At 50.2% G+C, this 25,892-nt stretch overlaps 7 protein-coding genes across 7 annotated transcripts; 3 read left to right on the top strand and 4 right to left on the bottom strand.

Annotated features, from left to right (window-relative positions):
• Positions 1-2,180: 2,180 nt before the first annotated feature.
• On the top strand, positions 2,181-4,007 carry BKA55DRAFT_542319 (uncharacterized protein; the record flags this gene model as incomplete). The annotated part of the gene is made up of 6 exons (XM_046190473.1): positions 2,181-2,195; positions 2,270-2,419; positions 2,475-2,810; positions 2,861-3,022; positions 3,077-3,931; positions 3,987-4,007. The coding sequence occupies 6 exons, from the start codon at positions 2,181-2,183 to the stop codon at positions 4,005-4,007; spliced, it is 1,539 nt and encodes a 512-aa protein (XP_046046536.1).
• Positions 4,008-4,523: 516 nt separating this feature from the next.
• Positions 4,524-6,742, bottom strand: BKA55DRAFT_693259 (uncharacterized protein; the record flags this gene model as incomplete). Its single annotated transcript, XM_046199888.1, has 5 exons — positions 4,524-5,282; positions 5,356-5,613; positions 5,666-6,055; positions 6,108-6,218; positions 6,275-6,742. The coding sequence occupies 5 exons, from the start codon at positions 6,740-6,742 to the stop codon at positions 4,524-4,526; spliced, it is 1,986 nt and encodes a 661-aa protein (XP_046046535.1).
• A 756-nt stretch (positions 6,743-7,498) lies between these two features.
• On the top strand, positions 7,499-9,007 carry BKA55DRAFT_518238 (uncharacterized protein; the record flags this gene model as incomplete). Its single annotated transcript, XM_046188257.1, has 4 exons — positions 7,499-7,556; positions 7,652-7,710; positions 7,766-8,857; positions 8,912-9,007. 4 exons carry the CDS (start codon positions 7,499-7,501, stop codon positions 9,005-9,007), a joined length of 1,305 nt encoding a protein of 434 aa, XP_046046534.1.
• A 1,003-nt stretch (positions 9,008-10,010) lies between these two features.
• BKA55DRAFT_518717 (EAP30/Vps36 family-domain-containing protein) lies at positions 10,011-10,793 on the top strand (the record flags this gene model as incomplete). The annotated part of the gene is made up of 1 exon (XM_046188290.1): positions 10,011-10,793. The coding sequence occupies one exon, from the start codon at positions 10,011-10,013 to the stop codon at positions 10,791-10,793; it is 783 nt and encodes a 260-aa protein (XP_046046533.1).
• Positions 10,794-11,636: 843 nt separating this feature from the next.
• Positions 11,637-12,820, bottom strand: BKA55DRAFT_518576 (uncharacterized protein; the record flags this gene model as incomplete). Its single annotated transcript, XM_046188278.1, has 3 exons — positions 11,637-12,008; positions 12,214-12,489; positions 12,623-12,820. 3 exons carry the CDS (start codon positions 12,818-12,820, stop codon positions 11,637-11,639), a joined length of 846 nt encoding a protein of 281 aa, XP_046046532.1.
• A 2,015-nt stretch (positions 12,821-14,835) lies between these two features.
• On the bottom strand, positions 14,836-18,550 carry BKA55DRAFT_693255 (uncharacterized protein; the record flags this gene model as incomplete). Its single annotated transcript, XM_046199887.1, has 6 exons — positions 14,836-14,898; positions 14,965-16,671; positions 16,726-16,799; positions 16,852-17,240; positions 17,286-18,033; positions 18,523-18,550. 6 exons carry the CDS (start codon positions 18,548-18,550, stop codon positions 14,836-14,838), a joined length of 3,009 nt encoding a protein of 1,002 aa, XP_046046531.1.
• A 2,103-nt stretch (positions 18,551-20,653) lies between these two features.
• BKA55DRAFT_109663 (Glutamate/Leucine/Phenylalanine/Valine dehydrogenase-domain-containing protein) lies at positions 20,654-24,532 on the bottom strand. Its single transcript, XM_046184714.1, has 2 exons — positions 21,138-24,532; positions 20,654-21,078 (listed from the first exon to the last, which is right to left on the bottom strand). The coding sequence occupies exons 1-2, from the start codon at positions 24,338-24,340 to the stop codon at positions 21,045-21,047; spliced, it is 3,237 nt and encodes a 1,078-aa protein (XP_046046530.1). The 5' UTR covers positions 24,341-24,532; the 3' UTR covers positions 20,654-21,044.
• Between the last annotated feature and the right edge of the window lie 1,360 nt (positions 24,533-25,892).

Raw genomic sequence — 25,892 nt, 5'->3', positions numbered from 1 at the left:
CGTTTTCACTCACCGTAGATCCACTGGTCCTCGCATCTTGGCAGCTTGGGCTCAGCGGGTAGGTACCACTTGTAAAGCTCCTTTCGATCCCGTGCCTTCGGGACCGAAGCCTGAATAGAACAAATCGTAACGATCGAGTCCAGTAAGTTAGACTACTGTATGTTCCGTTCCTTTGGGCCTATACTGCAGGGTCCATCACTCTAAACTGCCCACATCAGGGCGCTTAAACCCAGATTAGGGTTGATCGAGAGGATGGAACGCACGTCATTCGACACCAGCAGCTTGGACGCATAATCCCATCCCATCAGCCACAGCGCTCGACCAGGGTGTGACTTGTTGGCATTATGAGCTAGACTGAAGATTTCCCATCATGAGAGAGAGGGAAGAATTGGAGTAGGCGCCGAGGGGTGGGCCATTCTTCCAAGACCCTGGTGTAGTGGCCAATGAGAAGATGCGCCTGAGAGTGACCAGCACCTGTGACAATCGCTGCAGCAGGTGCATAAAGTGACCCCGTTGTCTAAGCAAACCCTGGCAGAACCCCAAATCATTCATCACAGTTCGCATAGAACCTTTCGATTCTTTTGGGGCATCTGACGACGCTGTTGAATGCAGTGGTTCGATCTAACATGAGAGCTAGTTTCATAAGGGTAGGATAGAACAGTTTAGCTCGCATCTATGTGAAGAATACATCACATCTAGTTCATCACATCACAGGTGATGGTTATGCATTCAGTCGTAGTCTACACCGTCAAACAGTCAACTTTTCTTTTTCGAATTCCCCAATATCCATCATGCCAGTGGAGAAGAGAAACAAGATGAGGATTTTAGGTTCCCAGCTCAAACCCGGCCCGGTAAGAGTGTTGGTAAACCTCTTACATGTGGCTAGCGGTCGATCAGACGTTGCACATGCACTGAGAGAAGTAATACATTTCAGATCTCAGATGCAGTCGGAAACATTGCTGTAGCAGAGGCAAGAGGAAGAGAAAAACGTGCGAACCCTTGTTGCACATCCCCCTGGCCCGGTGAGCAGGGACTGCAGAGTGTGGTTGTAGAGAGTCAGGTCCCCCGTAGGCCGTGTGACAACCATCATCGACCAATTCCCATCGTCTCTAGGCGCTGAGTCTGGTTGCACCAGCCACTCATCGGTTGTTGTGCCGTATGTCATCTCAAGCACTGCTGCAATTCATCACTTCCATCACCACGCCATTGACTCTTGGCTCGCAATAATATCTTGTGCAATCCAGAAATAGGCCATGAAATTGGCAGTTTTGTTCTTCGCAAAAGTTCTGATTCCATGCCATGTGTTTGCAGCTGAGCCGGAGAGAAACATCCCACTTACATGAACGATTTCTTGGCCTATTCTCTCAAGCTGGATATAATAATGACAACTCAGCCTCTCAACTTGTAGTTCGCCGATCAATATCTCAATTGTCTCTTGTTTGTTGTATCGAGATCGTGTGTTACATACAATACAATAGCTTGTTCTATACGCGCTTAGCCCTCGAGCCAATGTTCAACACTCAACCCAAGGCTTTTCAACCACTTCTCAACTAACCTCAGCAACCAACACCTCTTGAAGTTATAAAAAGAACATTCCAAGCACAGGATCGATATACGATCCAACCTAATCTCCCACTGATTACCTATATCACAAAACAAGCCAATCTCCTCATCGTCTCGTCACTTAGCATATCTTGACTTTCCTCTTTCTCTCGAGGTAGCGCCACTGGCTCGGCCGCCAAGACATCGAGACTGCCAGTGCGCCAATTGCTTGCTTCAGGCTCCCTTCGCACTCCAGTCTCCAGCAAGCAACTTGACCCAACACCGGCCAACCCCTGCAAAGCCAACCCCCTGTCCCCTTCAGTGTCCGCCAGGCCCGTACTTGGCATACCCCTGTACCCCCGTACCGTGCCTAGCGTACCTGGCCCCCCGCCGCCATTCGACCGCACCTTCCTTACCTCTGGTCACAAGTGCTGCCCGCCGAATAATAAGTTGGGACAGCCCTCATACATTAAGCGCCCATTCTAAGCCCCTCAACTCTCCCTTGACTCTCGAATTTCTGCTATTTACCACAAATATCCTCCTATACCGTTTTCTATTCCCGATCATCCCGCTCTTACATATATACCTATTACTCTGAATTCGAATCTGCTGCGGTACTTTGCCCTGCAACGACAATCATGTCGTTGAAACAGGTACAGTCCCTCTCTTGTCTTTATAGACTGCCATGCCTTCTAAATCAGTCCACTAACTCAATTCCTCTCTACAGGAAATCGAGACCTGGGTGGCAGCCCTGGGCCGTTACGATAACAATGAATTCGAAGAGGCTCTCAACGAGTTTGGGAAAATTGGCGACACTAGCAAGATTCTCTTCAACATGGGCGTGATCCATGCCACACTCGGCGAGCACGAGAAAGCTGTATGCAAGCCCTTACTGAGTTGATATAGTTTGACAATGCTAATTGCTTGCCTAGGTTGAGAGCTACCAACGAGCCATTCGACTTGACCAATACCTCGCCGTTGCCTACTTCCAGCAAGGCGTCTCGAATTTCCTCCTCGGCGACTTCGAAGAAGCCCTCGCCAACTTCAACGACACACTCCTTTACCTCCGTGGCAATGCCATGATCGACTACGCTCAACTCGGCCTTCTATTCAAACTCTACTCCTGCGAGGTGCTTTTCAACCGAGGTCTTTGTTACATCTACTTGCAACAGATGGAGGCTGGTATGCAGGATTTTTCGTATGCTGTGAAGGAGAAGGTGGTGGAAGATCATAATGTTATTGATGATGCTATCAGAGAACAAGCGGAGGTTTGTGAATCCCATAACATCTACTCTGGATTCTCATCTAACCTGATTAGGGCTATACTGTCTTCTCAATTCCAGTCGGAGTTGTTTACAGACCCAATGAAGCTAAAGTTCGAAACCTCAAGACAAAAGATTATCTTGGCAAGGCCAGACTTGTGGCAGCTTCAGATCGCGCCAATGCCTTCACGGGATTTGCAGGCTCTGAAATCAAGAATGTCAGTTGTCCTCAACATTTCTTTGCTGAAATTCTCTTGACTAACATCATTTAGGCTGGCAAGCTAGAGGTCAAGGATGACCGGCCCGCCGACAACATTTCCTTCGCCGCTACAAATCTCGTCAAGCCTGGTCTTTCATCTCGGAGACAACAATCAGAACCTCCGAACAACCGAAATGTATTTCCGCCAACACCTCCACCCGAGAACGAGCGCCCATCTCGTGCTGCTTCTGTTCGCGGTGGGAAGCCTCAGTTGGCTAAACTCAACATCCAGCAGGCCGAGCCGAACCGCCGGTATGAGAAGGCAGCTTCACCACCAGATAGCCGTTCTCGGCCCATGCCTGCAAGATCAGCATCTGCTGCTAGTAGTAGAATGATGCAGAGGGAGCCTCAGCCTCTCCAGTTGAGACCCCGGCAGATCCCAGAGGAGACAGGGTCACCAGAAGATGTCTATGCTATGTACCAGGGAGGCGATCCTTACCGAAACTCAAGAGGGTCTACCGGCAGTCGACGCCAGAGACAACCACAATATTCTGAAGAGGAAGACGGATCAGATTACGATGGCACCATCAACGAGAACGACTTCGAGATGATCGGTCAACGCCGAGGCCCAGGCTCTGTTTCAGGCCAACGTGGTAGCCGACGACCAGAGATCACAAAGATCCGTGTCAAGGTCCACGCCGATGAAGTCAAACTTATCATGATCGCTCCTGATATCAAATACGAAACGCTAGCCGACAAGGTTCGCGATAAGTTTAATATTAGGCGACGATTTAAGATTAAGGTTAAGGACGAAGACATGCCCAATGGGGATATGATTACAGTGGGCGACCAGGATGACCTGGAGATGGTGATTGATAGTGTCAAGGAGGAAGCAAGGAAACAACGAGCAGAGACTGGCAAGATGGAGGTATGTGGATATTCCCCTCTTTCTGGTACTGAGCCCATCGCTAACATGATCGTAGATTTGGATCTTTCAACTTTAGACATATACCCTGACAGCGCGCATTTGCATTTTGGATATTTACGACTTCCTATCACGAAGCAGTGGCTCGTGAGTTGACCAAGAAATCTTCAGAAAAAGGCCCTTTTCTGTTCTTGGAATTTTACCATTATCTTAATCTTGTACTTTTCAAAGCATGTCAAAATAGTCAGCATATTAAGGGTTTCAGGTAGAGGGCAGGCAGCCGGAGTCTGGGGTCTTTGATTTCTACCTATCTAATCACTCACACAGAGGGAGGCAGAGAAAAGAACAGGGCGAGACCCAAGGGTTCGCATTTAACCTCAATCATGACGTTATGACAACACCGCATTCGATAGTTCACCGTGAAGCAAGTTAGTTGATCGTGAATAGGGGTTGGGGGTAACAACCCCAGCCATGCCAGTCATTGTATTTGCGCATAACATTACAGTTACTCATACAACACATCTCCAATTTTATCAAAAGCCCCCCCCCCCCTCAATACATAGGCGACTAATCAACTAGACGATTTTTCATATCTCTACCGAATGCGTTCGGCTTCTGGAGCTAACAGACCTCTGTTCTCCATCCAGTCCTGACGGAGAGTTGGCCCACTAGATTCTAGCTCACCAAGCAAAGAAGCCACGAGATTCGCACGGAATCGCCACTCATCTTGACCTAACACATCAAACAGGATGCGGGACGATTTGCTGACGGCTTGTGAATCACCAGTCGCAATTAGGCGAAGAATAGCATGTAGGTCGGGAGCCTGGTCAGAAGGGATACTCTCAAATAAGCGGTCAAGGGCCGTTTCCCAGTCGTCATTCCCTTGCACGGTCTTGTTGACCAATTCGACTAACTCGAGACGCGGAGTCTCGGTGACGATGGCCGCTCGGTAGATATCAGGGGGAGGGCGCCAGAAGAAGTACGGCAGCAAACGGGCCAAGTTAGCTACAGAGGCGTATCGTACAGTTTCTTGAAAGATTATCTTGGAGGTGTATGACTGAGATGATTCTGATGAGAGCATGGCTGGAACAGGAGTTAAAGGGGCGGGCCAGTCGAGAGGGGTGCCCGTGGGTTGAATGGGCATGTAGTCATCAGAAAGGGACTGGGAGGAGGCAGTGATGGCATGAACTTCGTTGACAAGGGGAGTCACAAGATAATCTCTTATAAGTTCCTGCTCGCGAGATGTGTGTTCGGGAGTAGGGGTTTTGGTAAGGAGGTTTCGATACTCGCGCTGGAAGAAGTCGAGCTTAGTTGGGTTGAGTTTGATGCCTCCTCGGGTGAACTTGTAAGTCAACTGATCCATTGTTAGCACGCTTATCATAGAGTACTGGCAGCCTGCAGCAGCTTTTATAAAAAAGAAAACTTACGTTCTCGGCAACATCACTAAGAGTTCTCGGTGTCTTCGCATCTTTCCTCAAAGAGGCACCTAGGTTGGCAAGCCACGCTTGTAAAGCCATAGGAAAGACGTTCTGGTCCATATAAGTCGACAGGTCGACGCTACTATCGCGTTTGCTAAGTTTAGATCCGTTGTTGCTGACGAGAAGGCCCAGGTGAGCAAAGGTCGGGGGTTCCCAACCGAAAGCCTCATAGAGGGCCAGATGTTTGGGGGTTGAGATGAGCCATTCCTATGAAAATGTAAGTGAATGTCTCGGAATTTAAAATCATGAGGATACCGACTTCGCCACGGATGACATGTGTAATCTTCATTAGATGATCATCAACCACATTGGCAAGATGGTACGTAGGATACCCATCCCTTTTCATAAGAACAAAGTCCTCTTCAGGCTCTTTCTTCTGGAAAGGTCCGTAGATAGCATCCTTGAAATTTGGTGTGCCGAAGCGAGCAGAGTCAAGCCGAACGATATGGGCTTCGCCCTTGGAGGCTCGCTCATCAGACTCAGAGCGCGGGATGGTACGACATGTGCCAGGGTAGGCCGTAGATTTGCCAGCCTCGTGAAGAGCTCGCTTCTGAGCTTCGAGGACTGTTTGATCACAGAAGCAGCGATATGCAGAACCATTTTCTAGCAAGGTCTGGGTGTGTTCTTTATATGTCTCCAAACGTTCTGACTGATTCTTACATTAGTGCAAGGTGAGGGTGACAAAGCCCAGAGGAACTTACTTGTCGATAGGGGCCGTATGGACCTCCTTTATCAGGTCCTTCGCTCCATTCAAGACCGGCCCATTCGAGATCTTTGAAGATTCGTTCTTCAGCATCAGGCACCAAACGATTCTTGCATAATTAGCATGGGTGATTGTGAACCGAAGACTTACACATCAAAGACTTACCTGATCAGTATCTTCAATTCGAATAATAAAATCACCACCCTCTGTAGTCTTGGCCACCAAATTGTTGAACAATGCGGTTCTTAGAGAGCCAAGGTGCAGATATCCAGTAGGTGACGGCGCAAAACGTGTACGGATTGGCTTGTCGGCTGGTTGCCCAAGGATATAACGCTGATTTGTTTCTCCTCCTTTGACCTTCGTCTCCTTGTTGATAACATTCTGGCTACGCTTCTTTAGAGCCGCCAGTCTTGATGGCTTCCTCATGGATCGATCATCTTTTTTGCCTTGTTTATCCAGCTCTTCTGAAGGACGTTGAGAAGTCTTCGTCGCTATATCAGAATTCTGATCATGTTGATGAGCAACAGAGCTTGTAAAGTTGCGACGAACTAGGAGAGGTATTGGGTGATGTAGAACGCGATTTTGTATAACGTTTCTTGAAAGCCTCGTTGAGTGGCTTAACAGGGGCCTCATATTGAAAATGTGTCTCTCATGACAAGCTACTAAACGAGTGTGAGTGAGTAAACCAGTCTCATGAGATTGTGAGTTTGTGGCGGTGCATGGGCGCCACACCACTGCGGCTTGTGTATGGGAGCCGTAGCCTGCGATAAGAGTCAAAATTTCTTATCAGTGGACATGAGACTATCAAGTTTGAATCGCGTCTGGGTTTAACAATGGAGGGGCAGATATCAAGAGACGCCAAAAACTGTTTGTCTGATGAATCAACGATACAGCGAATCCAATATTGAACATAATATAAACTATAACGGCCTGTCTATTAGTTCTGTTGGAGCTAATTTACCTGTAGCAAGCAAACAGAGTAGGATTTGCTATCAGAATTGGAATGCTAGGCGTCAATGAACATGGCGCAGGCAAAGTCAAGTGCAAACATTGAGATTACTTGTATAATAAGAACTCTGCGCTTAAGCTTCTTGTTGTGCATTTGACTGTTTGTATCATAACATCAGAAACCTCTAGAGTCGACAGCTTAGGTATCATCAAGGAAGTCTCCGTTGATTTATACTGACTGACTTGGGTTTCTTTTCTCTTTTCTTCTTTCCCTTACGTACCCCGCGCTCCAAATCCGCGCCAAAAGATTTTCTACGGGCCCCTGCTCCTGCACTCAGCCAACAGAGTTGATCGACGGAGCGGACCAATTCTTCATCCTGCATTACAGTACAGCATAAGTACTGTAGCCTATTTTACAGTACTTCATCTCCGATTTTCAAGATGGATGAGAACCCTTTCAACGCGGGCGCTCCAGGCGCCGAGGAGGTCGATCTCTATGGTAAGTACAAAAAGCCAAATTTATTCCGGCCACTCGTTATCGCCAAAATTGTGGTGGTTGATAAGCAAGGCTTGCCTGGCTAACTCGGCTGCTAGAACTTCTTGAGATCGACAGAACTGCCACACCGGAGCAGATCAAGAAGGCTTACCGCAAGGTATGTGATCGCGGTTACACAGATCGTATAGCACTTTCTTACAAATTCGAAACAGGCCGCTCTTAAGTATCACCCGGACAAGGTCGCCGAAGAGCATCGAGAAGAATCCGAAGCCAAGTTCAAGGAAGTCACGCAAGCCTACGAAATTCTCAGCGATGAGCAGAAGCGCGAGCTCTACGATGTTCACGGCATGGCCGCCTTCGACAAGTCCCGAGGCGGTCCCGGCGGTCCTGAGGTCGACCTCAACGATATCCTCTCCCAGATGTTTGGCTTCGGCATGGGTCCCGGAGGCCCTGGAGGCCCTGGCGGCCCTGGCGGCGCCCGCCGACCCAGACGTGGTCCTGATGAGGAGCAAGAGTACAAGGTGACGCTCGAGGAGCTTTACCGTGGCAAGACTGTTAAGTTTGCTGCCAACAAGCAGGTACTCTGCGGCCAGTGCAAGGGCTCTGGTGGCAAAGAGAAGGCCAAGTCTTCGTCCTGCGAGCGCTGCAAGGGTAATGGTATTGTTGAGGCCTTCCGTCAGATCGGCCCCGGTATGATGCGCCGTGAGACCGTTATTTGCGATCACTGCCAGGGTGCCGGCCAGGTCTTCAAGGAGAAGGACCGATGCAAGAAGTGCAAGGGCAAGCGAACAACACAAGAGAAGAAGGTTCTCGAAATTTATATCCCCAGGGGCTCCATGCAAGGCGAGCGCATTGTTCTGGAGGGTGAAGCCGACCAGTACCCAGACCAAACGCCTGGCGATATCGTATTCACCCTTGTGGAAGAGCCCCACGACGTCTTCACTCGCATCGGACATGACTTGTCTGCTGAACTGAGTGTGTCTCTTGGAGAGGCCCTGTCAGGCTTCTCGCGAACAGTATTTAAGCATCTCGATGGACGTGGCATTCACATCGAGCGACCTCAAGGCAAGATCCTGCGACCAGGCGACTGCCTCAAGGTTCCCGGTGAGGGTATGCCTATGAAGCGTGGCGAGGCCAAGGGTGACCTCTACCTGATCGTCAAGGTGGAGTTCCCTGAGGATGGCTGGCTGAAGAGCGAATCGGAGTACCAGACGCTGCAAAAGATGCTGCCTCCTCCCCCTGCGAATGTTGAAGCTGAGGAAGTTGATGAGGTCGAGTATGAGGACGATGCCGACATCGAGAAGGTAAGCATATTTCTTCGTGACTGAGCTTGAAGCCAGTAGCTAACTCGGTGGCAGATGGGTGAGAACTCGGGTGATGGCCGATTCGGCGGTGACTGGGAGGACGACGAGGACGATATGGGCGATGGCCAAGCTCAGTGCCAGACCCAGTGATCGACGACACATCTTCATAGAAAGAAAGATGGAAGGCGCTTAGGGACGTGAAGCTTTTGCTCTGGATTAATGAAGTGATGACTATCTCACGATCAGGGGCAGGTTCACTGCCATGGCGATGGCGGTGCTAGTGCAACAGGTTTATCAGTATCAAGGCCAAAGTCAGAGGCTTCCAGGATGATATCAAAAGGAGAGACGATTGAAGACTTGTTCGTTTTGGAAAGAAGATCCAAAATGGTATCATATCATGCCAGGCCATACATACCAAACCACACCACTCTTGGGTTCAAGAAGGGACAGGTCTCGGTCTCGAAGGCCGAGAGATCCCGTTGCAGGAGATACATGATAGATAGATACTCGTGCATAAACATATTGTAGAGGCCCAAAGTTCGAATTGCTGTAATTAATTGGTGAGATATTATGTAAGGGTGAGCGAGAACAAAGGAGAGTTGAGATGAAGTCTGGGAAATTGCATCGTAGAGGTACCGACTTTAAAGTTGATACTTCAAAGTGGACCCACCACCTCTTTGGGCTCTTAATCGAATCAACTTACACCAAACAGCTCCAGAGTTGATCACTTCCTCTACGTTGACAGATGGTTGAAAACGCCAACTTGTATGGGGGACTGATTTTGATGACGTTCTGATCTCTTGCGGATATGCTCTACCTGCCTGCACCTAAGATATCCAATATGCCTTAAATCACACTGCTCACTCACTCAATCAATCAATACCCGACAAATGCATGAGAGGAAGGAGTTCTCCCTCATCTTCCACTGCTAAATTGTTTTATAGCTTCTCTAATACGATATCTCATTCAGAGTTTTCCGACTTGGATACGGTATATCCATACTTCAAGCCATGCATACCTAGGTATTGAGGGACCTGTCTCACAGTCGCATCTATCCAGACCCACCCCCGCCATTTGACGTAATCCTGAACCTCCACCACTTAACATCAACACCAACCTTACTCCTCCAACAATCCCATTCCAAACTTCCACAATGTCACGCAAAGGCGTAGGCCTTGCGGCCTTTGACCGCTCACGCCTTACATCAGCACAGTTCGCATCTCATGGCTCCTCCCTGCGCGCCAATAACGCCCAAGCTCTCGAAACCCAGCTCGCCGTGTTCCGCTCCCTCCTCCAGCAGTTCGCAAACACCCACGCTCGCGATATCCGCTCCGATCCCGCTTTTCGTGCCCAATTTGCTCGCATGTGCGCTGCCATCGGTGTAGATCCACTCGCCAGCAGTAATAGCAACAGTAGCTCAGACGGAAGCTCCATATGGGCACAATTGCTCGGAAAGACGGTCAACGACTTCTACTTCGAGCTCGCCGTAAGGATTGTTGAGGTCTGCAGTGCTACGCGCGGAGAGAACGGAGGTCTTATCGGTCTGGCAGAGTTGAGAGAGCGAGTTGCCGCAGGGCGTATGGATGGCGCTGATCCCATCGCTGATGATGATGTCCGGCGCGCGGTACAGACGCTTGCTCCGCTAGGTGGCGCATATGCTGTCGTGCTTGTAGGTCGAAAGGAGTATGTGCGGAGCATACCCCGTGAACTTAACGATGACCAAGTCTCGGTCGTTGAGGCGGCGCAAGTCCTGGGTTATGTGAGTGTCAGCATGTTGAGGGATAACCTGGGCTGGGATAGGGCACGCGCCCGGACTGTGATAGACGATCTCGTTGCAGGCGGGATGCTGTGGGTTGACAAGCAGACAAAGGGCGAGTGGGAGTATTGGAGTCCTGGGTTTATGGCCGAGGCTGCTGCTCCGGATGAAGGTGACTGAAGGACACCCAGGCACTGAGTTACCATGTCTACGGAGTGTCTCGAAGCGCGACAGACGATACGACTTGTGGCATAGCAGAACTCCTGACCCAGGGCTTCACAAGACAAAGCGGACGTGCCCCAAAGTCATGAGGCGCCTGTCTTGTTTTGATCCCTTATGCATGCAGTCAGGCTACCAGACTTACATATCGAGCTTCCATCACTCGCCTCGCATGCCGTGGTGAGTCACCAGTCAAGGGACATTTCGCATTCGCAAATGGTTCCAGCACAGCGATCCGAAGCCACCATCAAGATATTCAGCAATGATGTCACATGGGAAAATTGAGAAACCTCCCAGAATGATAGGCCCCAAGGCCTTTCGCTCATGGTTTCAGACCGAGGCCACTCACGTGTCAAAACCATTATTCACATATCTTCAAATTAGGCTCTAACAGGCCAACCAGGTAATTCTACTATAGAAGGTGTATAAAAAAGATAAAAATACTAGTTCATTTCATTAACCAGCAACTCGCACATACAAACATACACATCTTACCACTTCCCCTCCACACTGCCCTTGTCCTTGATCAGAAAATTCTCTTGTAGATACATGTTCAACAGCCTGAGTTCAGGACGGGCACCAGTCCAACTCACCCCCTCATCTCGGGTATATACTTGTCAAGCGACACGACCCATCCGAGCATGGGCATGAACATCATCCACCCATCGCCAAGAAGTCATCGTTGGTTCACTCCTTCGTCACCACATTTCCCTCCTCTTTAGATGCTTTGGCCGCTCCTATTGCCGTCTTTTACTTGTCTTCTTGGCGTGGCTGAGCTCGGATCGGCGCTTGAGATGGAGTCGCTTAGTAGGGAGGGTTGGGGCCACCCATGCCAGGAGGAGGGTAGTCATCGGGGCGGCCTGGTCGCATATCACCAGCGTTGGATCGGCGGTCGTCACCGAAGTGCTTCTTGCGGAGAGCTGCGAGACGCTTCTTCTTGGTGATGGTGTTGATGTAGGTGCCGATGATGAAGGACACGATGTTGAAGAAGGGAACCCAGAGCTGGTCAGGGAGGAACTTCTGGGCAAAAGCCAGGCAGATAGGCGAGGTGATCCACGAGACCCGCATCACCTTCCAGAAGCCGACCTTGACGGTAGCACGAACCTGATGGTAGGTGCGAGCGCCGGCGATGAGGGCCATAGCAACGAGATAGACGCTGTTCTGGATAGGAGCGATCTAGGGGTTGTGTTAGCGACTGGTGATACAAAACTGGGTCCTTCAAATCTCGCTCAAGTTGCGTTCCCAAGTTTTCTCCGAATGTGGACGTATTTCAACCGTCAAACTCGCAACTTGATCGTACAGGCTTGTTCCATCAAACCATTGATCTTCATCTTTAAACGCGCACGAACTCGACAATCAAGGAATATTGTTCAGAACTTACAATGAGATTGCTGACAAGAATCTGCAGAATCTTGGCGCGCAGGCTGGTACGGCCCTTGAAAGCCTTCTGGAGCGCCCAGATGAGGAAATGGCCTAGAGGAGCGCTGATGAGAGCGCCATAAGCGGCCATCTTGGGAACACGAGCAGTGAAGTAGTTGCCGTGCTTGTTGCGGTCCTTGGCGAGCCATGAAGCGACGAGCTCCTGTGTACCAGCAAGGGTACCAGCAGTGAGCATCTTGGTGCGCAGAGGGTTGTCCTCAAGCTCCTTGATGTAAGCCTATCAGGTCGTTAGTCGTGATCAATGTGGTTTTCCTCTGGGATCATGCGGAGCCATAGCATCATAGCTTGGGGAAGTAGCTTATGCGCATTCTAGCTTCCGGCATCCTGAGCAGGTCGGGTGTCCAACGTACCGCCAGATAACCCTTAGTACCAGCGTTCTTCATACCACCAGTCAAAGCTGTACCGATCACAGCAGAGACGGGGTGGTGGCCCTTTGTGCCGGGAATCTTGCCAGCCTCGGCCTGGTCAAGCATGTCGCCCATCTTCTCAGTGGCATCGTGGACCTTTTCCGACACCTTGGTGACGGTTTCACTCTTGAAGTCAACCATGCTTGCTATTATTCGGCTATATGGCGGTGATGGTGAACGGTATGATTAAGAAGCGCGTTCTAGTTCGAGGTCCAGATAAGAATATTATTTTGATCCGACTCAGCGTGAATTGCTCCAGATTGAATGCTGGCTTCGATCTATTCCACCTTGGTTTGTGTTCACGGCGCGCTATGTCCTGGCGTCGTCGTCGTGATCGTCCTCGTCAGATGTTATCGTCAAAGTCAACACGGCCGCGGCGGCGTCATCAACAGATCGAGTCAAGGGTCAGACGCGCAAACGAGACTTTAATCAAAGCGTCAGTGAGGATGTCCAAGATAAACAGGTGGGGTCTAATGATCGCGGATCGTTATTGACATGGGGATGAGGGAATGTGCGCGCTCAACAACAGTAGCTGGACATGACAATGGATGACAGAAGAGAGGACTTGACAAGATGGTGAGAGACCACTGAGAGGTAAGGATTGAGGTGGGTCAGAGTCAATTGAGGTCCTCGTGAGGTATCTGGCCAATGGCTTTGTTTACTCGAGCAACAAGACCAGAGAGGTTGAGGGAAGGGTTGCAAGTCGACGATGACCGATGATGGAAGGTGATGGATGCTGCTGTTGTTGACGTGAAGTCCAGCTTATCCCAGTCCAGGGTAGTCGGCAAAGAGATGAAAGAAAATAAACTTACAAGCGCCGGTGCCGAAGGATGATGATGGTGATGATGATGATAAGTTGAAGATGGTGAGATGGGGGAGACGTGGACGTGAGTGGAGCGTAGCGGTTGGGTTGGTGTTGATTTGTTTGTCTCAGGCCTAGACAGGACAGGACAGGATAGGATGGAGGTGACCGATCTGGGGGGACTGGGAGGAGGAGGAGGGACCTGTGCGTGCTGAACCGGGCTAGAGTGGGCTTTGACTGGGAGATGAGATTGATGGGCAAGAGAGAGGAAATGGAAGTGAGGTACCGCCTGCCCAAGTCCCAAGTCAAGCTCAGCTCACTCCAGGCACTGAGCTGCAACAAGACAGGGGCAACCTCCAAAGACGGTGGCTGGGAAATGTAGAGTTCGTGTACCGTTACGGCATGGCGCAAGGCTAAGAATACTCAATCGATACATTAATCTGCCCAGTCCACAATGCCTCGGCCCGCTGTAAATAATAACAATCGAGCCAACCAAATCTCTCAAAACAAAAGAGTGTTTACCCCTGGTAAAATGGATGCCTCCATTCGGCAGCTTCAGCTACCGCGGCTCCAGCTCCCAAATTGGCGAGCTTGCGTGCTGACATCCACTCAGAATCCACCAGCTTCCTCTTATGTACAGCAACCCAGTCGATGGATGGAGCTTCTTGGTTGGATATTTCAGCCACAAGTATCCGTATTCTTCCTCTACCACTCTTCGGCTGTCCCCTCGCCTCGACCTCAGTCTCCAATACTCTCTATATCATCTAGGAACATGAATATCTTCCTGTACTATCAGCACCCTATTCTCACTCGCTTGTTCTGCACGACACTACATGAAGCTACCGAGGTGGCCTAACCTCCTTAGCCTCTTCGGTAATCATGGCCGGGACGTGTTGAAAAAAGAGTGGCTGGGTCAATCACTTTGCATACAGAGGCACATACACTCCATGCGCTTGCAGGGATCCCTTCACGTGAAAATGGCGTCTCCAACATGCGGAATCTTCTCGCTACAAATGATATATGTGTGTATATATGTATGCAAATACTTCTCATCAACAGAGGCGCCCTCTGTACACTAGGTCCCAAGGATATGTCAAAATGCCCAAACATGGCCCGAGGATTTGATTCATGCCAATCCTCGCTCAATCAAAGGCCATGCCCTTCAAACGCCTGTACCTAACACAACGGACTGTCTTCATGGACTGTCCAGAACCAGCAATCCATATTCCCCTAGATAGTCAAGTCGTTCAACGAATCAAGAAAGAGATCTCCTTTTCATACAGAGCTAGGCCTCTGGCCCAACTGTTAAAGCCAACGATGTACTCAAAACGCCCTCATGCTTCGATAAGCTATTTCATAGTGACCCTCGAAGCCGTTGCTTTCTAGCCAACCAGTCTCCGAGCATATTGTCAAGTTGCTGTTGCTGCATTAGTATCGTTGCAGAAGAATATATGCTCAATAAGGCAACGATGAAAATACTCACAGTGGTAATCTCCGCTAGCTTCGCGTTCTGCTCTCTAAACATGCCACTAACCACCGGGTGGTCCTTGCTAACAGGTTCCACGTCTGTCTTGTCGTACACGACCATGAGAAGGTCTCGAACGTGCTCACCATCGTCAAAGAAGGCACGTAGCTTCTCGTCGTCCCAACCAGGTTCTTTGGCACTTTTCGTTGAGCTACTATCCTTAGGTGTCTCGTCACCAGGCATAAGCTCTGGTGACGGTACATCAGAGGATGAGCGACCATCTTGGGAGGACGTATCGATCTCCAGTGCTGGTGGCCGTGTTGCATTAACAGGTGACACCTGCACCGGTGATTCTGACAGACGATCCTTCTGGTCTTGGCTTGCCGCTGTGGATGCGTTCTGCTTGGCGGTTGCGTCGAAGCTATCAGGGAACGCTCCTGGCAATTGTGGCCGTAGCCCACCTTCAGGCTTCTTCTCGATTGGTTGCTCTGGTGTCGTTCGGGTCGTAGGCTGAGACACATCATCCTCGTCGGAGCTTGACAGTTCATCCAGATCCATCAATGGACGAGGCTTGGCTGTCTTAGTTGTCCTAGGCTCGCCTCCTGTGCTTGCGCTGCGGCCCAGCGCCCTCGCCAATGCCTTCGTATCGTCGTGTTGTGCAGCGGCTGAGGAGGACCGTACCTTCGCCGGATCCCCGCCAAATTGTGAATTTGATGGCACTTCATGTGTCTCTTGTGTCTCGGGATTGACAATCCGCATCGACGCCGGTGGCACGTTGGACACATCGTTGACCCGAGACTCGGCCAGATAAGCTGCGAGTTCCATTGTCGATGAGGTCTCCCCGCCTTTGCCGGGAGATGTTTCAGTTCGTGGCATCTGCTTTTGAAGCTTACTAGTGCTCCGTTGCGGTTGCCTGTCAGGCGACGCGACCTCCTCAATTGACTCGCTGTCCCGAGGTTCTGATACAATATCCATAGAGCGCTTGCCAAAAGATTCGTCGTCATCGTCAACCGACTTCTTTCTATCCTTTCTGGAAAAGAAACTTCGGATGGCGCTCGGCTTCTTTTCCTTCTCTTTCCGAGACTTGTCTTGGTGCTTCTTCTTCTCTTTATCAGACATGAGCTCCTTGTCCATCTTATCAAGACTTCCTCGGGACTTGATGTCCTTGGTTGTTGAGTCTTGGGAAGGCCGAGGTTGATTGTCGTCTCGTAGCAAGTTAGGCGTGAGAGTGATCTTCTTGGTCTCGACTGTCTCATCTCTAAAGAAAGAGTCGGTGTTTCTGACAGTACCATTGCGGGATCTGCTTGGGCCTTCCTGTTTGTTGTCGAACAGTATTTCCTCACTGCTTCTCGTCTCATCTTCCTCTTCCACAGTGTCGACCTTCGACGGCTCCATAGCCATTTTAACTTCTTTATTCGAACGAGGCTTTAGAGGCTCGACCCTGGCGCTCTCCTCTGATGAATCATCTTCTATAATCGATATTGTTGAAGCTGGATCTCGGGTATCTTTCTTCTGTTCTTGTTGCTGTTGATCTTGCTTAGTTGTGGTGGACGAGTTGGCAAATAAGTCGTCCAAGTCTTCTTCATCGGATGAATAGTCGTCGATTTCAGTGTAGTCATGGTACGTTGGGGAGGTGAATGTGACCGTTTTGCGTCCAAATCTAATTGGTGACTTGAACGTCTGTGGCTTTTTCTCCGCCGTATCCCCCAGCATAGTTGCAGAGAGCTGTGTTGATTCTTAGTAACAATTTTGGGTCTTCGGCAAGGTCAATTTACGTACGTCAACATTTCTGTGTTTATTCAGACGGGCTAGACGTTCCGTCGGTGTCTCAATATGCTCTGCGGGTAGATATCCTGGCACATTCTGTCAGTTTCTGGCCAGCAGAAGTGGAAATTCTGCACTTACCGATGCTGCTGTCTTTAACAACTCTTACCAGCCACCAGTAGCTGTTGCTATCGTCTAGCAAAACCATGGTATCACCCTTGGTTGCATTTGCTTGACCTTCAACGGTAGCCACGAATGTGTGAAGGGCGTAAACGAATTCGAAATCAATGTCCTCTATGTCTTGTAAGCACTCGACCGCCCAGCCGGAGTCAATGAAATTGTAGTCGTCAGGAATGGAGAGTGCAGAATCATCGTCTTCAAAAGATTCGTCGTAGGGAACAGTAAGCGCGGGGTCAAAGTCGGGGGTTTCGTCGTCGTCCAAATCCGAATCGGATAAATCCAGCATTGGATCACAGTCATAGAATATGTCCTGCTCCCTGTTATCGACCATAGTGCCCTTTCCTCCAATACTTGATCCTTCAGAAGAAGGATGCTATCCTTCATTACTTGCGGACCTCACCTGCGGCTCCACTTCTTCATATGTTTCGTGAAATTCGGCCGTCGAATTGGACGTTGTCCAGCTATCGTCGGGTCCAGGTTCGGCGTCGTTACTGTGCTCATCGCGATCGGTATACTCACCCTGAAGACGATGGTTCCGGACTTTCGTGGGCAATGCTCGTGGAAGTTGCGCAATTGCACATGGGCTAGGCACGCATTTGGGAGGTTCGGGATATGGCGAGCAAACTCTGGTGCCGCTTGAACCAGAGATACTGGGAGTACTACTCCTTTGCGAAGGTAGGGAAGAGACACGGCGCGGCCATGCCACAGGGGCAGCGACGGGGTAGCACCCACCATCTTCAATCGAAGGCGAACTTGAGATCTTATCCATCATGTCGTCATCGAGGTCATCGTCACCGTCGAGCTCGCCCTCATCCGAGGATGAGACGCCTCCATTCTGCGCAATTGCCAGTGCATCTTCTTGGTTCATCTTGCTATTGTTGTCGCGTGCGCCCTGTGCGCGGGTATTCCCACTCGTAGAGTTTGCGACAAGTTCGTCTGCAAAGGAATCAATTTCGTCGAGGCTGTTGCGGTTATCGAGAGAAACTCTTGGGGAGCGGCGCTGTTCGTCTGCAATGTCGTGTGTGACCTCACGAATAGTCTCAGCTTGGTGGGGACCTAGGGAGTTGGCGTTACCGCCCAGGCGTGGGCTTTTCGAGTGGTCTTGAGCAGATGGAGAGTGATGATCTTGAAGATCGATAGTATCTGCGATCGGGGGAAAAGTTCGTAAACGTCAGTTTGGCGTGTCGTCAAAAGAAGCGTGTGGACACAAGGAATGAGAAAACAGAGGACTAAGTCGAGTGGTTGGAATGTATCGTGACTTGCAGCGACCCCGGAGAGCAAGAGAAAGGTTCGAGCTTGGACAGTGACCGGGGGGCAAGGGTAGACGAAAGTACGATGAAACGTAAAGAAAAAGAAAGTAATAAAAAAAAGAATGGGCAAGGGAGAAGTTGGCCGAAGGTCTACTTCAAGGGTTCCATGTGGTTGAATAGACGAAGTTTGTATGTAAAGGGGGCAGGGGAAGGAAAGTTGTACTCTAAGAGGGACCGACGAAACAACACGAGGATGAGGCTGCGCAAGAGGCGATGCACCCCAATCGCAAATCCCAAAGGCTGAGACTTAGGGTGACATTGGCGTTGGTATCTCTTCCAAGTGTGAAAGGCAAGACAGCAAAGGCAAACACTAGGCACATACCGGCTCTGACGATCGATGGTCGTGTCATTTTGACGGGTAGAAACGACGAGCGAGGCCGTCCGTCAACAAGTCACTCTGTTCCAGCTCTGTCCCTGAAGGCGCAAGGCACCAAAAGATGGGATGTGCTTGACCCCTGGCGCCAGAGAAGCGCCGTCTTAATTTTTTATTTCAAACTCGGGGCGTTGGATGCTGACGGCTGGGGGCCGGGTTTTTTGTTGCTTGTCTATGCCGTTGCGTGAGAGGAGGGCGGTAGATCCTTGCGAGGATGTTCTCATCCAACTCGGAGGTACCTGATTGCTTTGTTTGTTTGTTTGCTTTCGTCGCTGGGGGTGTTGCGATATCAGGCTTTCGGTCGTGGTACTCGATTGGATTTGGTGTCGCTCAGCGTGGTGAACAAGGTTGCGCCCGTAAAAGTCAATCGATAAATCAATATGCCCAGTGGCCAGCCACGGGCTCGTCCAACATGAAGCTGCTTCTGCGCGCGTGAATGGGAATGGATCTGATTGTCGAAAAACTGGAGAGAACGAGCGACGATCTTTGTTCCGTGTCTGTGTGGAAAAAGGATGGCGTAGCAGTAGGTAATAACAAAGTGAACTGAACTGGCCTGGCTGCTGGCCCAAGTTTCGTTTCCTGGCGGGACCTTGGCAAAAGGAACCCGGGCACCAAAAAAGACTGACTCCACTACCGCAGTGAAACTGCCACTGATACTATCACTGTTAGGCACCTTTATTGGTGTGGTCACTGATTCAAGAGGGACGGTCGATCTAACGTTTTCTGCCCTAACAATCCCTCTAGAATCTTTCAGCAAATTTTCATGTCTCCTATTCCAAGTAGATGCCAAAGCCCCTAATGCGCTTTATCCTTATCTATCGCAAACGGGTGATGTTAGTGCGGAGGGGGACGAGCCCGTTGAACGGAGCGTCACCCGTTTCAGATAACTCGTCCATCCACGTTGAAAGCAGCTCGATAGTCGAGAGCAAAAGATCTACTGAGCAGAAACAAAAGTGGATGCTGCGGTTCAACGGCCGGTCTATTAGACCATTTTTAGGGCCAAGATGGGAGAGAACGATAAATGGAAGCAAAAGAAAAGAAGAGCGCGTAATGAGACGACAATACTGAGAGCAGGGGTCCTCTTTTTCACTGACTCTCTGTTCTCCCTTGGAAGGCTGAACCAGTCAGGCAATGGAAAGCTTTGATCATGATGCGAGCTGCAGCATTGATTGAGAAGTGAACTAAATAATGATTTATCCATTAGCAGCGCCTTCGTTTCACTTATATCGATCGTATATCAGTTAAAATAATTTATTTCTACTGTGAATAGTTGCTCTTGTGGTGGCATTTTACCTCGCGCTGACTCCGTGACAAGACGGGATGGAGCGTGTTTCCCATTAAAACCCCTGAATGCTTAGCGTTTCCAAGAAACCGTAAACTTTGGCCCTAACGCAACCGGGGAATCGCTCAGGGCACCCGCGTCTCGGCGGGGCCCTTGAAGAAGAAACGCTGAAACGTCCAGACACCAAATGGGTCTTTGCTCAGGGGAAATTGAGTTCATTGGCTGTGAGCAAATGTTCTCTTTCAACTTCAATCCACTTTATGAAAATAAGACAGTCCTTCAATTGACTTGTCAGCGTCAGTGAAGTTATGTAATCAAATGTCACGATATAGCCGAGTTCGTCAATTTGATGCTTACTCGATTGCCAAGCCGATACTCCGTACTCTGTGTGGCAGTCACTGTAACCCTCAGAGGCCTCAAAATCACATATGTAGTTTGTTGTCTGTAACCTCACCTGTCCAAGTCAACCACACCATGAGGTATGCAGTGCAATTACCCAGCATACCATTGGATTACACCAAAACACCGTCTTGCAGAGGGATTGACTATTCATCTCTTATCATGTGCTTCTTCGCCAAATCGACCATCAATACAACAGACCAGCCATACATCCTTTGCCACGATAAACCCATTGTACATATTGAGGAGGCCATGATACGACTTCACGCATATATGCATGCAAGTTGTTGTCCCGCCAATGAACTATCAACATGAAATCAAGCTATCTATACATGACACGTGATAATGCTATGCACCTCATGTACCAGTGTATTCTATTTCTATCGCACTCGACCCAATACGACTGATAGATCACTTCGAGCAATCATATCTACAAGTCATTCAGTAATTCCCCTGAGACAAACATGTGTCTCAAAAGTCTTCCTCCAGCGTGCAGCACCAGAAGCAAACAGAAACAGCACAAGTTTCACTTGAACTCACCAGGTAAAGTCACTAATGACGGAAATAAAAAATATGAACTTCAAAATCTTGATTAATATCGACTAAATAAACATAGTCTTTTCTGACTTTTCTTTAACCTTGGCCCATTCATTAGGCCCATGCCAGGGCCGTCCCAAATATTGCAAACACACCGTGACAATGCTCATCTCTCATCAGAGAAAACAAATAATGCTATGCTTGTAAACAAATCAAATCATACGCTTCAACACCGTTTTATGCAATCAACTTTTTAGTTGGCGATCTGGGCCATACGCTTAGACATACTGTCGCAGTAGTTAGCATATTGTTCTGGTGTCATTGATGTATCATGGGTTACACTTACAAGTCGTAGAAGGCAAACTGGCTGGGGTTGCTGCCGAACTCGTACACGAATCGGCTGGCAAGGTAGGAGCCGAAGATGCTTCGGAGGTAGGAGTCGGGAATGCGAGCGATCAAAGTGTCGAGACCAATCTTCTCGAGGAGAAGACGTGGCAGAGCATCTTGAAGAACAGATCGGCGGATCTTCTCGTTGTCCCAGAGGTCGGAGTGCTGGAGCTTCTCATCGAGATCGGTAATGGCAACGGAGAGCTTGTCAGAGAGGATAGATCGGGGAGTGCCTGTCTGCTCGTGCTCGCGCCAGATAGCCTCAAACTCAAGACGGGCGTTCTCCTGAATCTTGAGCTGAACCTGCTTGACATAGTCCTGGTAGAACTGAGGAGCCTCGCCCTGGGCGTTGTGGCACATGTTCTCAACGAAGCCCTCATCGTCGAAAGACAGAGAAGCAAGAACCTCAAGGGAGGACGATGTTACACCACCTTTGTTGGCAGAGGCATCCTTGTACAGAATGCAGCCAGCAGCCTCGAGGCGGAGCTTGGCCTCCTGGGTAATGAAGAGGTTGGCTCCCTCAACAAGGTAAGGGAAGATGCACTTGCCATCCTTGATGAGACGGTTGACCGAGATGAGGTCGATGGAGGCGGGGCGACCACCGCAAGGGACGAAGCAGTCGACACTGCCAGTGTCACGAAGATGGAAGGTGTTACGGAACGATGTACCGTTGTTGATAACCTCACCGTTGGGAAGAGTGATGTTGACGTCGTCGCACAGAACTCGGTAACCCTCGGGAGACAGCTTGGAAACATCGTACTCGATGATCATCTTGCGGCCGTTGGCAAGGCGCAGAAGCTCGTCACGGTCGAGACCGTTGGGGTCAGCAAGAACTCCAGAGCCATCGACAATGGCAGTGTACTTCTCGTTACCAAGCTTGATCTCGTTGCTGCCCAGGTCACCATCCGGGCCACCAGTCTGCATCTTGCGGATGGTAGAGGGGTCAAGCTCTAGCTTTCGGTAAATACCCTTGACGTACTCACGAACGGATAGAGTGGTCATGCCGTAGGTGTCGTGAGGAATACCACCAAGCTTGGGAGACTTGCCAGTGAAGAAAGACTTCCACCAAGGGGCGCCACGGGATCGAGCGTGCTCAGTAGCCCAGTCGACCAGCTCAGCGGTGTTCTCATCAGGGCCCATGAAGATGATCTCCTCCTTGCCGTAAAGGTCGACAATAGGGTTCTTGATACCAGGGGTCTCGGCGGGCAGGAGAAGGTCAAGGATACTATCAATGTACTTCTCGAAAGCCTCACGGGCACGGTTCTGCTGCTTGGGGTCCAACAGAATAACACCCTTAGAGCCACCCTCGGGAATGTCCTTGTTCTTGCGCTGCTGTGTGCTGGCAAGACCGTAGTTCTCATCGAAGATACTGCGGGCGTTGATACCGTAAGCCTCCTTGTTGCGAGACTTGACGATTCGGATACCACCACGAGAGATATCCTTGAATCGGAGGTGGAAACCTCGGGACTCAGAGCTGATGACGAGGAACATGCCATAGAGAGGCTTGGGGTACTCGACCTCGGGGAGGAAAGATGGGTCAAGACGGAAGCTCAGGGCGACCTTGGTGGGGGTAAAGTAGTTGGTCTTGAGGATGGCGTTGTTGAACACACGGAAAGCAGTGAGAACCATCTCATCGTGCTCGTTGTTGATGTTCTTGGAGATCTTGTCCTTGAGAGCGTCGTCGGAGAGAACCTCGACGGATAGGCTGGAGGAAACGACCTTCACGGGGTCCTCCTGGTCCTTAACAAGGTGGATGTTGGCGAAAGAAGCGTAAAGAGCACGAACGAGGCCGGGGTAGTTCTGAATAATCTCATAGATGTACTCAGGGGTGAAGGTCTCGGAACGGAGACGGCGCTTCAGGTTAGAAAGGAGGGCCTGCTGAGCGTTGTTCTTAACATCCAAAAGCTCGGCAAGAGTAGAGTACTCTGGTCCCAATCGGTTCAGGAAGTGCTGAACGAAGACCCACGCGGAGTGGGCGTAGACGGATTCCTGAAGGCTGAGCTGTCCATCAAGGAAAAGGTTGTGGAACTTGTTGTGGGGGAGACAGTAGAGGAGAGAAACCTCCTTGGAAATCTGGTCAATGGACTCCTCAAGAGAAGGGAACTGTCCAGTGCTCTGGACAGTGTCAGAAGCAGGTCGGAGGTAGACACTCATGACGGTGATACCGTTGGAGAACTGCTCGAGGTACTTTCGAGATGAGGTGACGCCATAGTAGTGGTAAAGGTCACTGAGGGCAGAGAAGAGACCCTGGGCGGTGCGAGAGCGGAAGGCAACGACCATTCGCTTCTCGTCGGTGTTCTCAATATCGAAGACCTCGATGACGGGACCAGCTCGGTTAACGGCGAGCTCAATGATGTCCTGGTAGATCTGCTTGGTGTTGTCAGTGGCCTTCCGGAGGAAGCCGTTGTCGGCAATGAGCTCGAGGTTGGTCTCCTTGGGGTTGGTCTGCTCAGGAGGAGTGGCAAACTGGCACTGATAGACGAAGTAACATCGGAGAGTTGCCTTGGAGCTAGGGCTCACGACAGCGGGAGATCGGAATGTCTCAACGCGGTATTTGCTGGAGCCGGGGTGGTCAATGTACTTGGCCTCAAGGCGTTCCTCGTAGCGAGGACCAGCAGTGTTTGTCTTGCCAGCAACGCTGGTGTCAATGTAGATGGCATGGTCATTAGCCTCCATATCCAGTTGGATCTCCTCCTGCTTATCCTCGCGAGCGAAGGAAGCGACCTTAGCGGCGTACAGAGAGGTGATATGGCTGGAGATGACATCGGGGGTCTCAAGCTCGAAGTAGACATCATCGATGCCAAGCTTCTCGTAGAACCACTCGATCTGCTCATCAATTTGAGGCTCGGGGACGAAACCAGCAGCTGAGATGATAGACTTCACAGTCTTCTTCTGCTCGGGCTTGCCGGTGAACTCAGGGGCAATGTAGCCAACGGTGGCAGATCGCAGAATGCGGTGGCCGTTACCGCCGTTGCCATTTTGCAGAGGAACGGAGAAGTGAGTAGGCTGGGGAGAAGGACCACGGCTGGCCTCGGTGGCCTTGACGTTAGCCACGGGGTTGGCGGAAATGGCAGTCATGCTGTATTCCTGATATGGATCTGTGTAATCAGGGAAAGTCTGAGAGGGCAGCATGTTAGTGGGCGATTCTGTTGTAGGCGCCATCTTGGCGAGATGCCTAGATGTGGAGTGAAGTTTGGTGGTGTAAACGCAAGACGAGAAAACGAAAGAATTGAAAACAGTGATGGGATGAATGATATGGAGATGAAATGAAGCCAGCTGCGAGTGCCTTATATAGTAGACAGTTCGGCTCGAGCAAACAAGGAAGCTGAAGATAACAGTTCTCTTGTCGTCTCCGCCGTAGCCACCTCAAACCGAGTTTCGGTCAGAGCTCGTGACTCAAAAGCGAACTAAGGAAAGTAGGCATTTGACACGGGGCTGCTGACCCTGAGGCTGCCCTGCGCCCGTGAAGGCCAAACTCAATGATCTAGTGATCATTGGCATTGTGCCTGTCCCGGGAGGCTCATTCCAGGTCTTGTCCGGGGCGCCCATGCTCGCTGTCACTGGACGCCACTGGATCGGGGACCTGAAAATGCACTGCAGATGCTGGGGCTGGGGCTGTTTGCAGCTGCGAACGGCTCAGCTCGCTGGGAAGCTTATCTCTGATACGGAGCACCAGAATCCCGGTGTAAGCCGCCCGGCCCGGCTCTCGTATTCTCGCCATTGGGTAGTGGAAATCAGGGGGAAGCCAATCAACGGGGCCATGGATTCGCGATAAGGGCAAAATGACGAAGGAGTAGTGGGCAGTGCTATAGTCAGATAAGACTTATCCGCTACTTACCGGCGAGAGTTTGTGACGATCAATTCGTTTCGTCACTGAAAATAGATATTTCTAAGTCGGTGATGCCGAGCTTATAGCGGGGCCTTCAAAAAGAAGATGACGAGAGGAAGTTATTCGGAAGGATAACAACAAGATTGCCGTAAAAGGGTAAAGGGTAGTTGTTCTCAGATGAGAGGAGGGTTGGTTATAGTTCTGACAGCAGATTAGTATGTCTGTCATACACAGCCAACATGAACAGGCGTTTAACTCGGTGTGCACGAACTCAGCGCAGCCATCCGTCAGCCCTGTCGTAAATAGAAACTGAAGACGGTATGTCTAGAACAAGAGATAACAAAAGCTCTCTTGATACGTCGAGGTTGGTTTGAGACGACGAGGTTCAAAGCTCAAGCCAGGACAGGGAATATGATCTTTAAATAAAGACGAGATAGGAGTGATAAGGGGTTAAAGGTAGAGGAAGAAAGCTTCTTTTGGTGAGGAGAAGCAAATGCAAAATGCAAAGGGAAACAAAAAGTTCGAGGTCAAGTGACTTATCTCTCCAACTTTCGAAGCCAGAAGATATTGGGACTGGCGATGGAAGCTTTATATACTCTCCGTGTCTAAGTGTCTCTCAACAACGACCCAGAAGTCTACGATGTACAAAGTACCTCCCAGTCTTTTACAATGGGGTACGTACCAGCATTAATGTCTCCATTGACTCCAAACATGTCGACATAATGCCTTCTCTTACACCGTCTCGCCTGTAGGTACCGAGTAAAAGTTGTCACGCTGCCATAAAAAAACCACATCCCTTGCCAGGTCCTGGTCTCCCGCTCACCTTGACCACACACCCCCTTCCGGCTTGTGGGGCAGACCCTGCTGGGAGTTTGCTGGGCATGA

This window comes from Fusarium redolens, assembly GCF_020744475.1.
Source record: "Fusarium redolens strain MPI-CAGE-AT-0023 chromosome Unknown BKA55scaffold_13, whole genome shotgun sequence".
Taxonomy (NCBI): Eukaryota; Fungi; Ascomycota; class Sordariomycetes; order Hypocreales; family Nectriaceae; genus Fusarium; species Fusarium redolens.
This window is presented reverse-complemented; position numbering and strand designations above follow the sequence as displayed.

Bases quoted from the DNA above. Each gene is read 5' to 3' on its own strand.
- BKA55DRAFT_109663 (XM_046184714.1), bottom strand. From the start codon at position 24,340: ATGGCGCCTACAACAGAATCGCCCACTAACATGCTGCCCTCTCAGACT. The intron at 21,079-21,137 runs GTAAGTGTAACC...CTACTGCGACAG, and splicing joins CAGTTTGCCTTCTACGACTT to TATGTCTAAGCGTATGGCCC.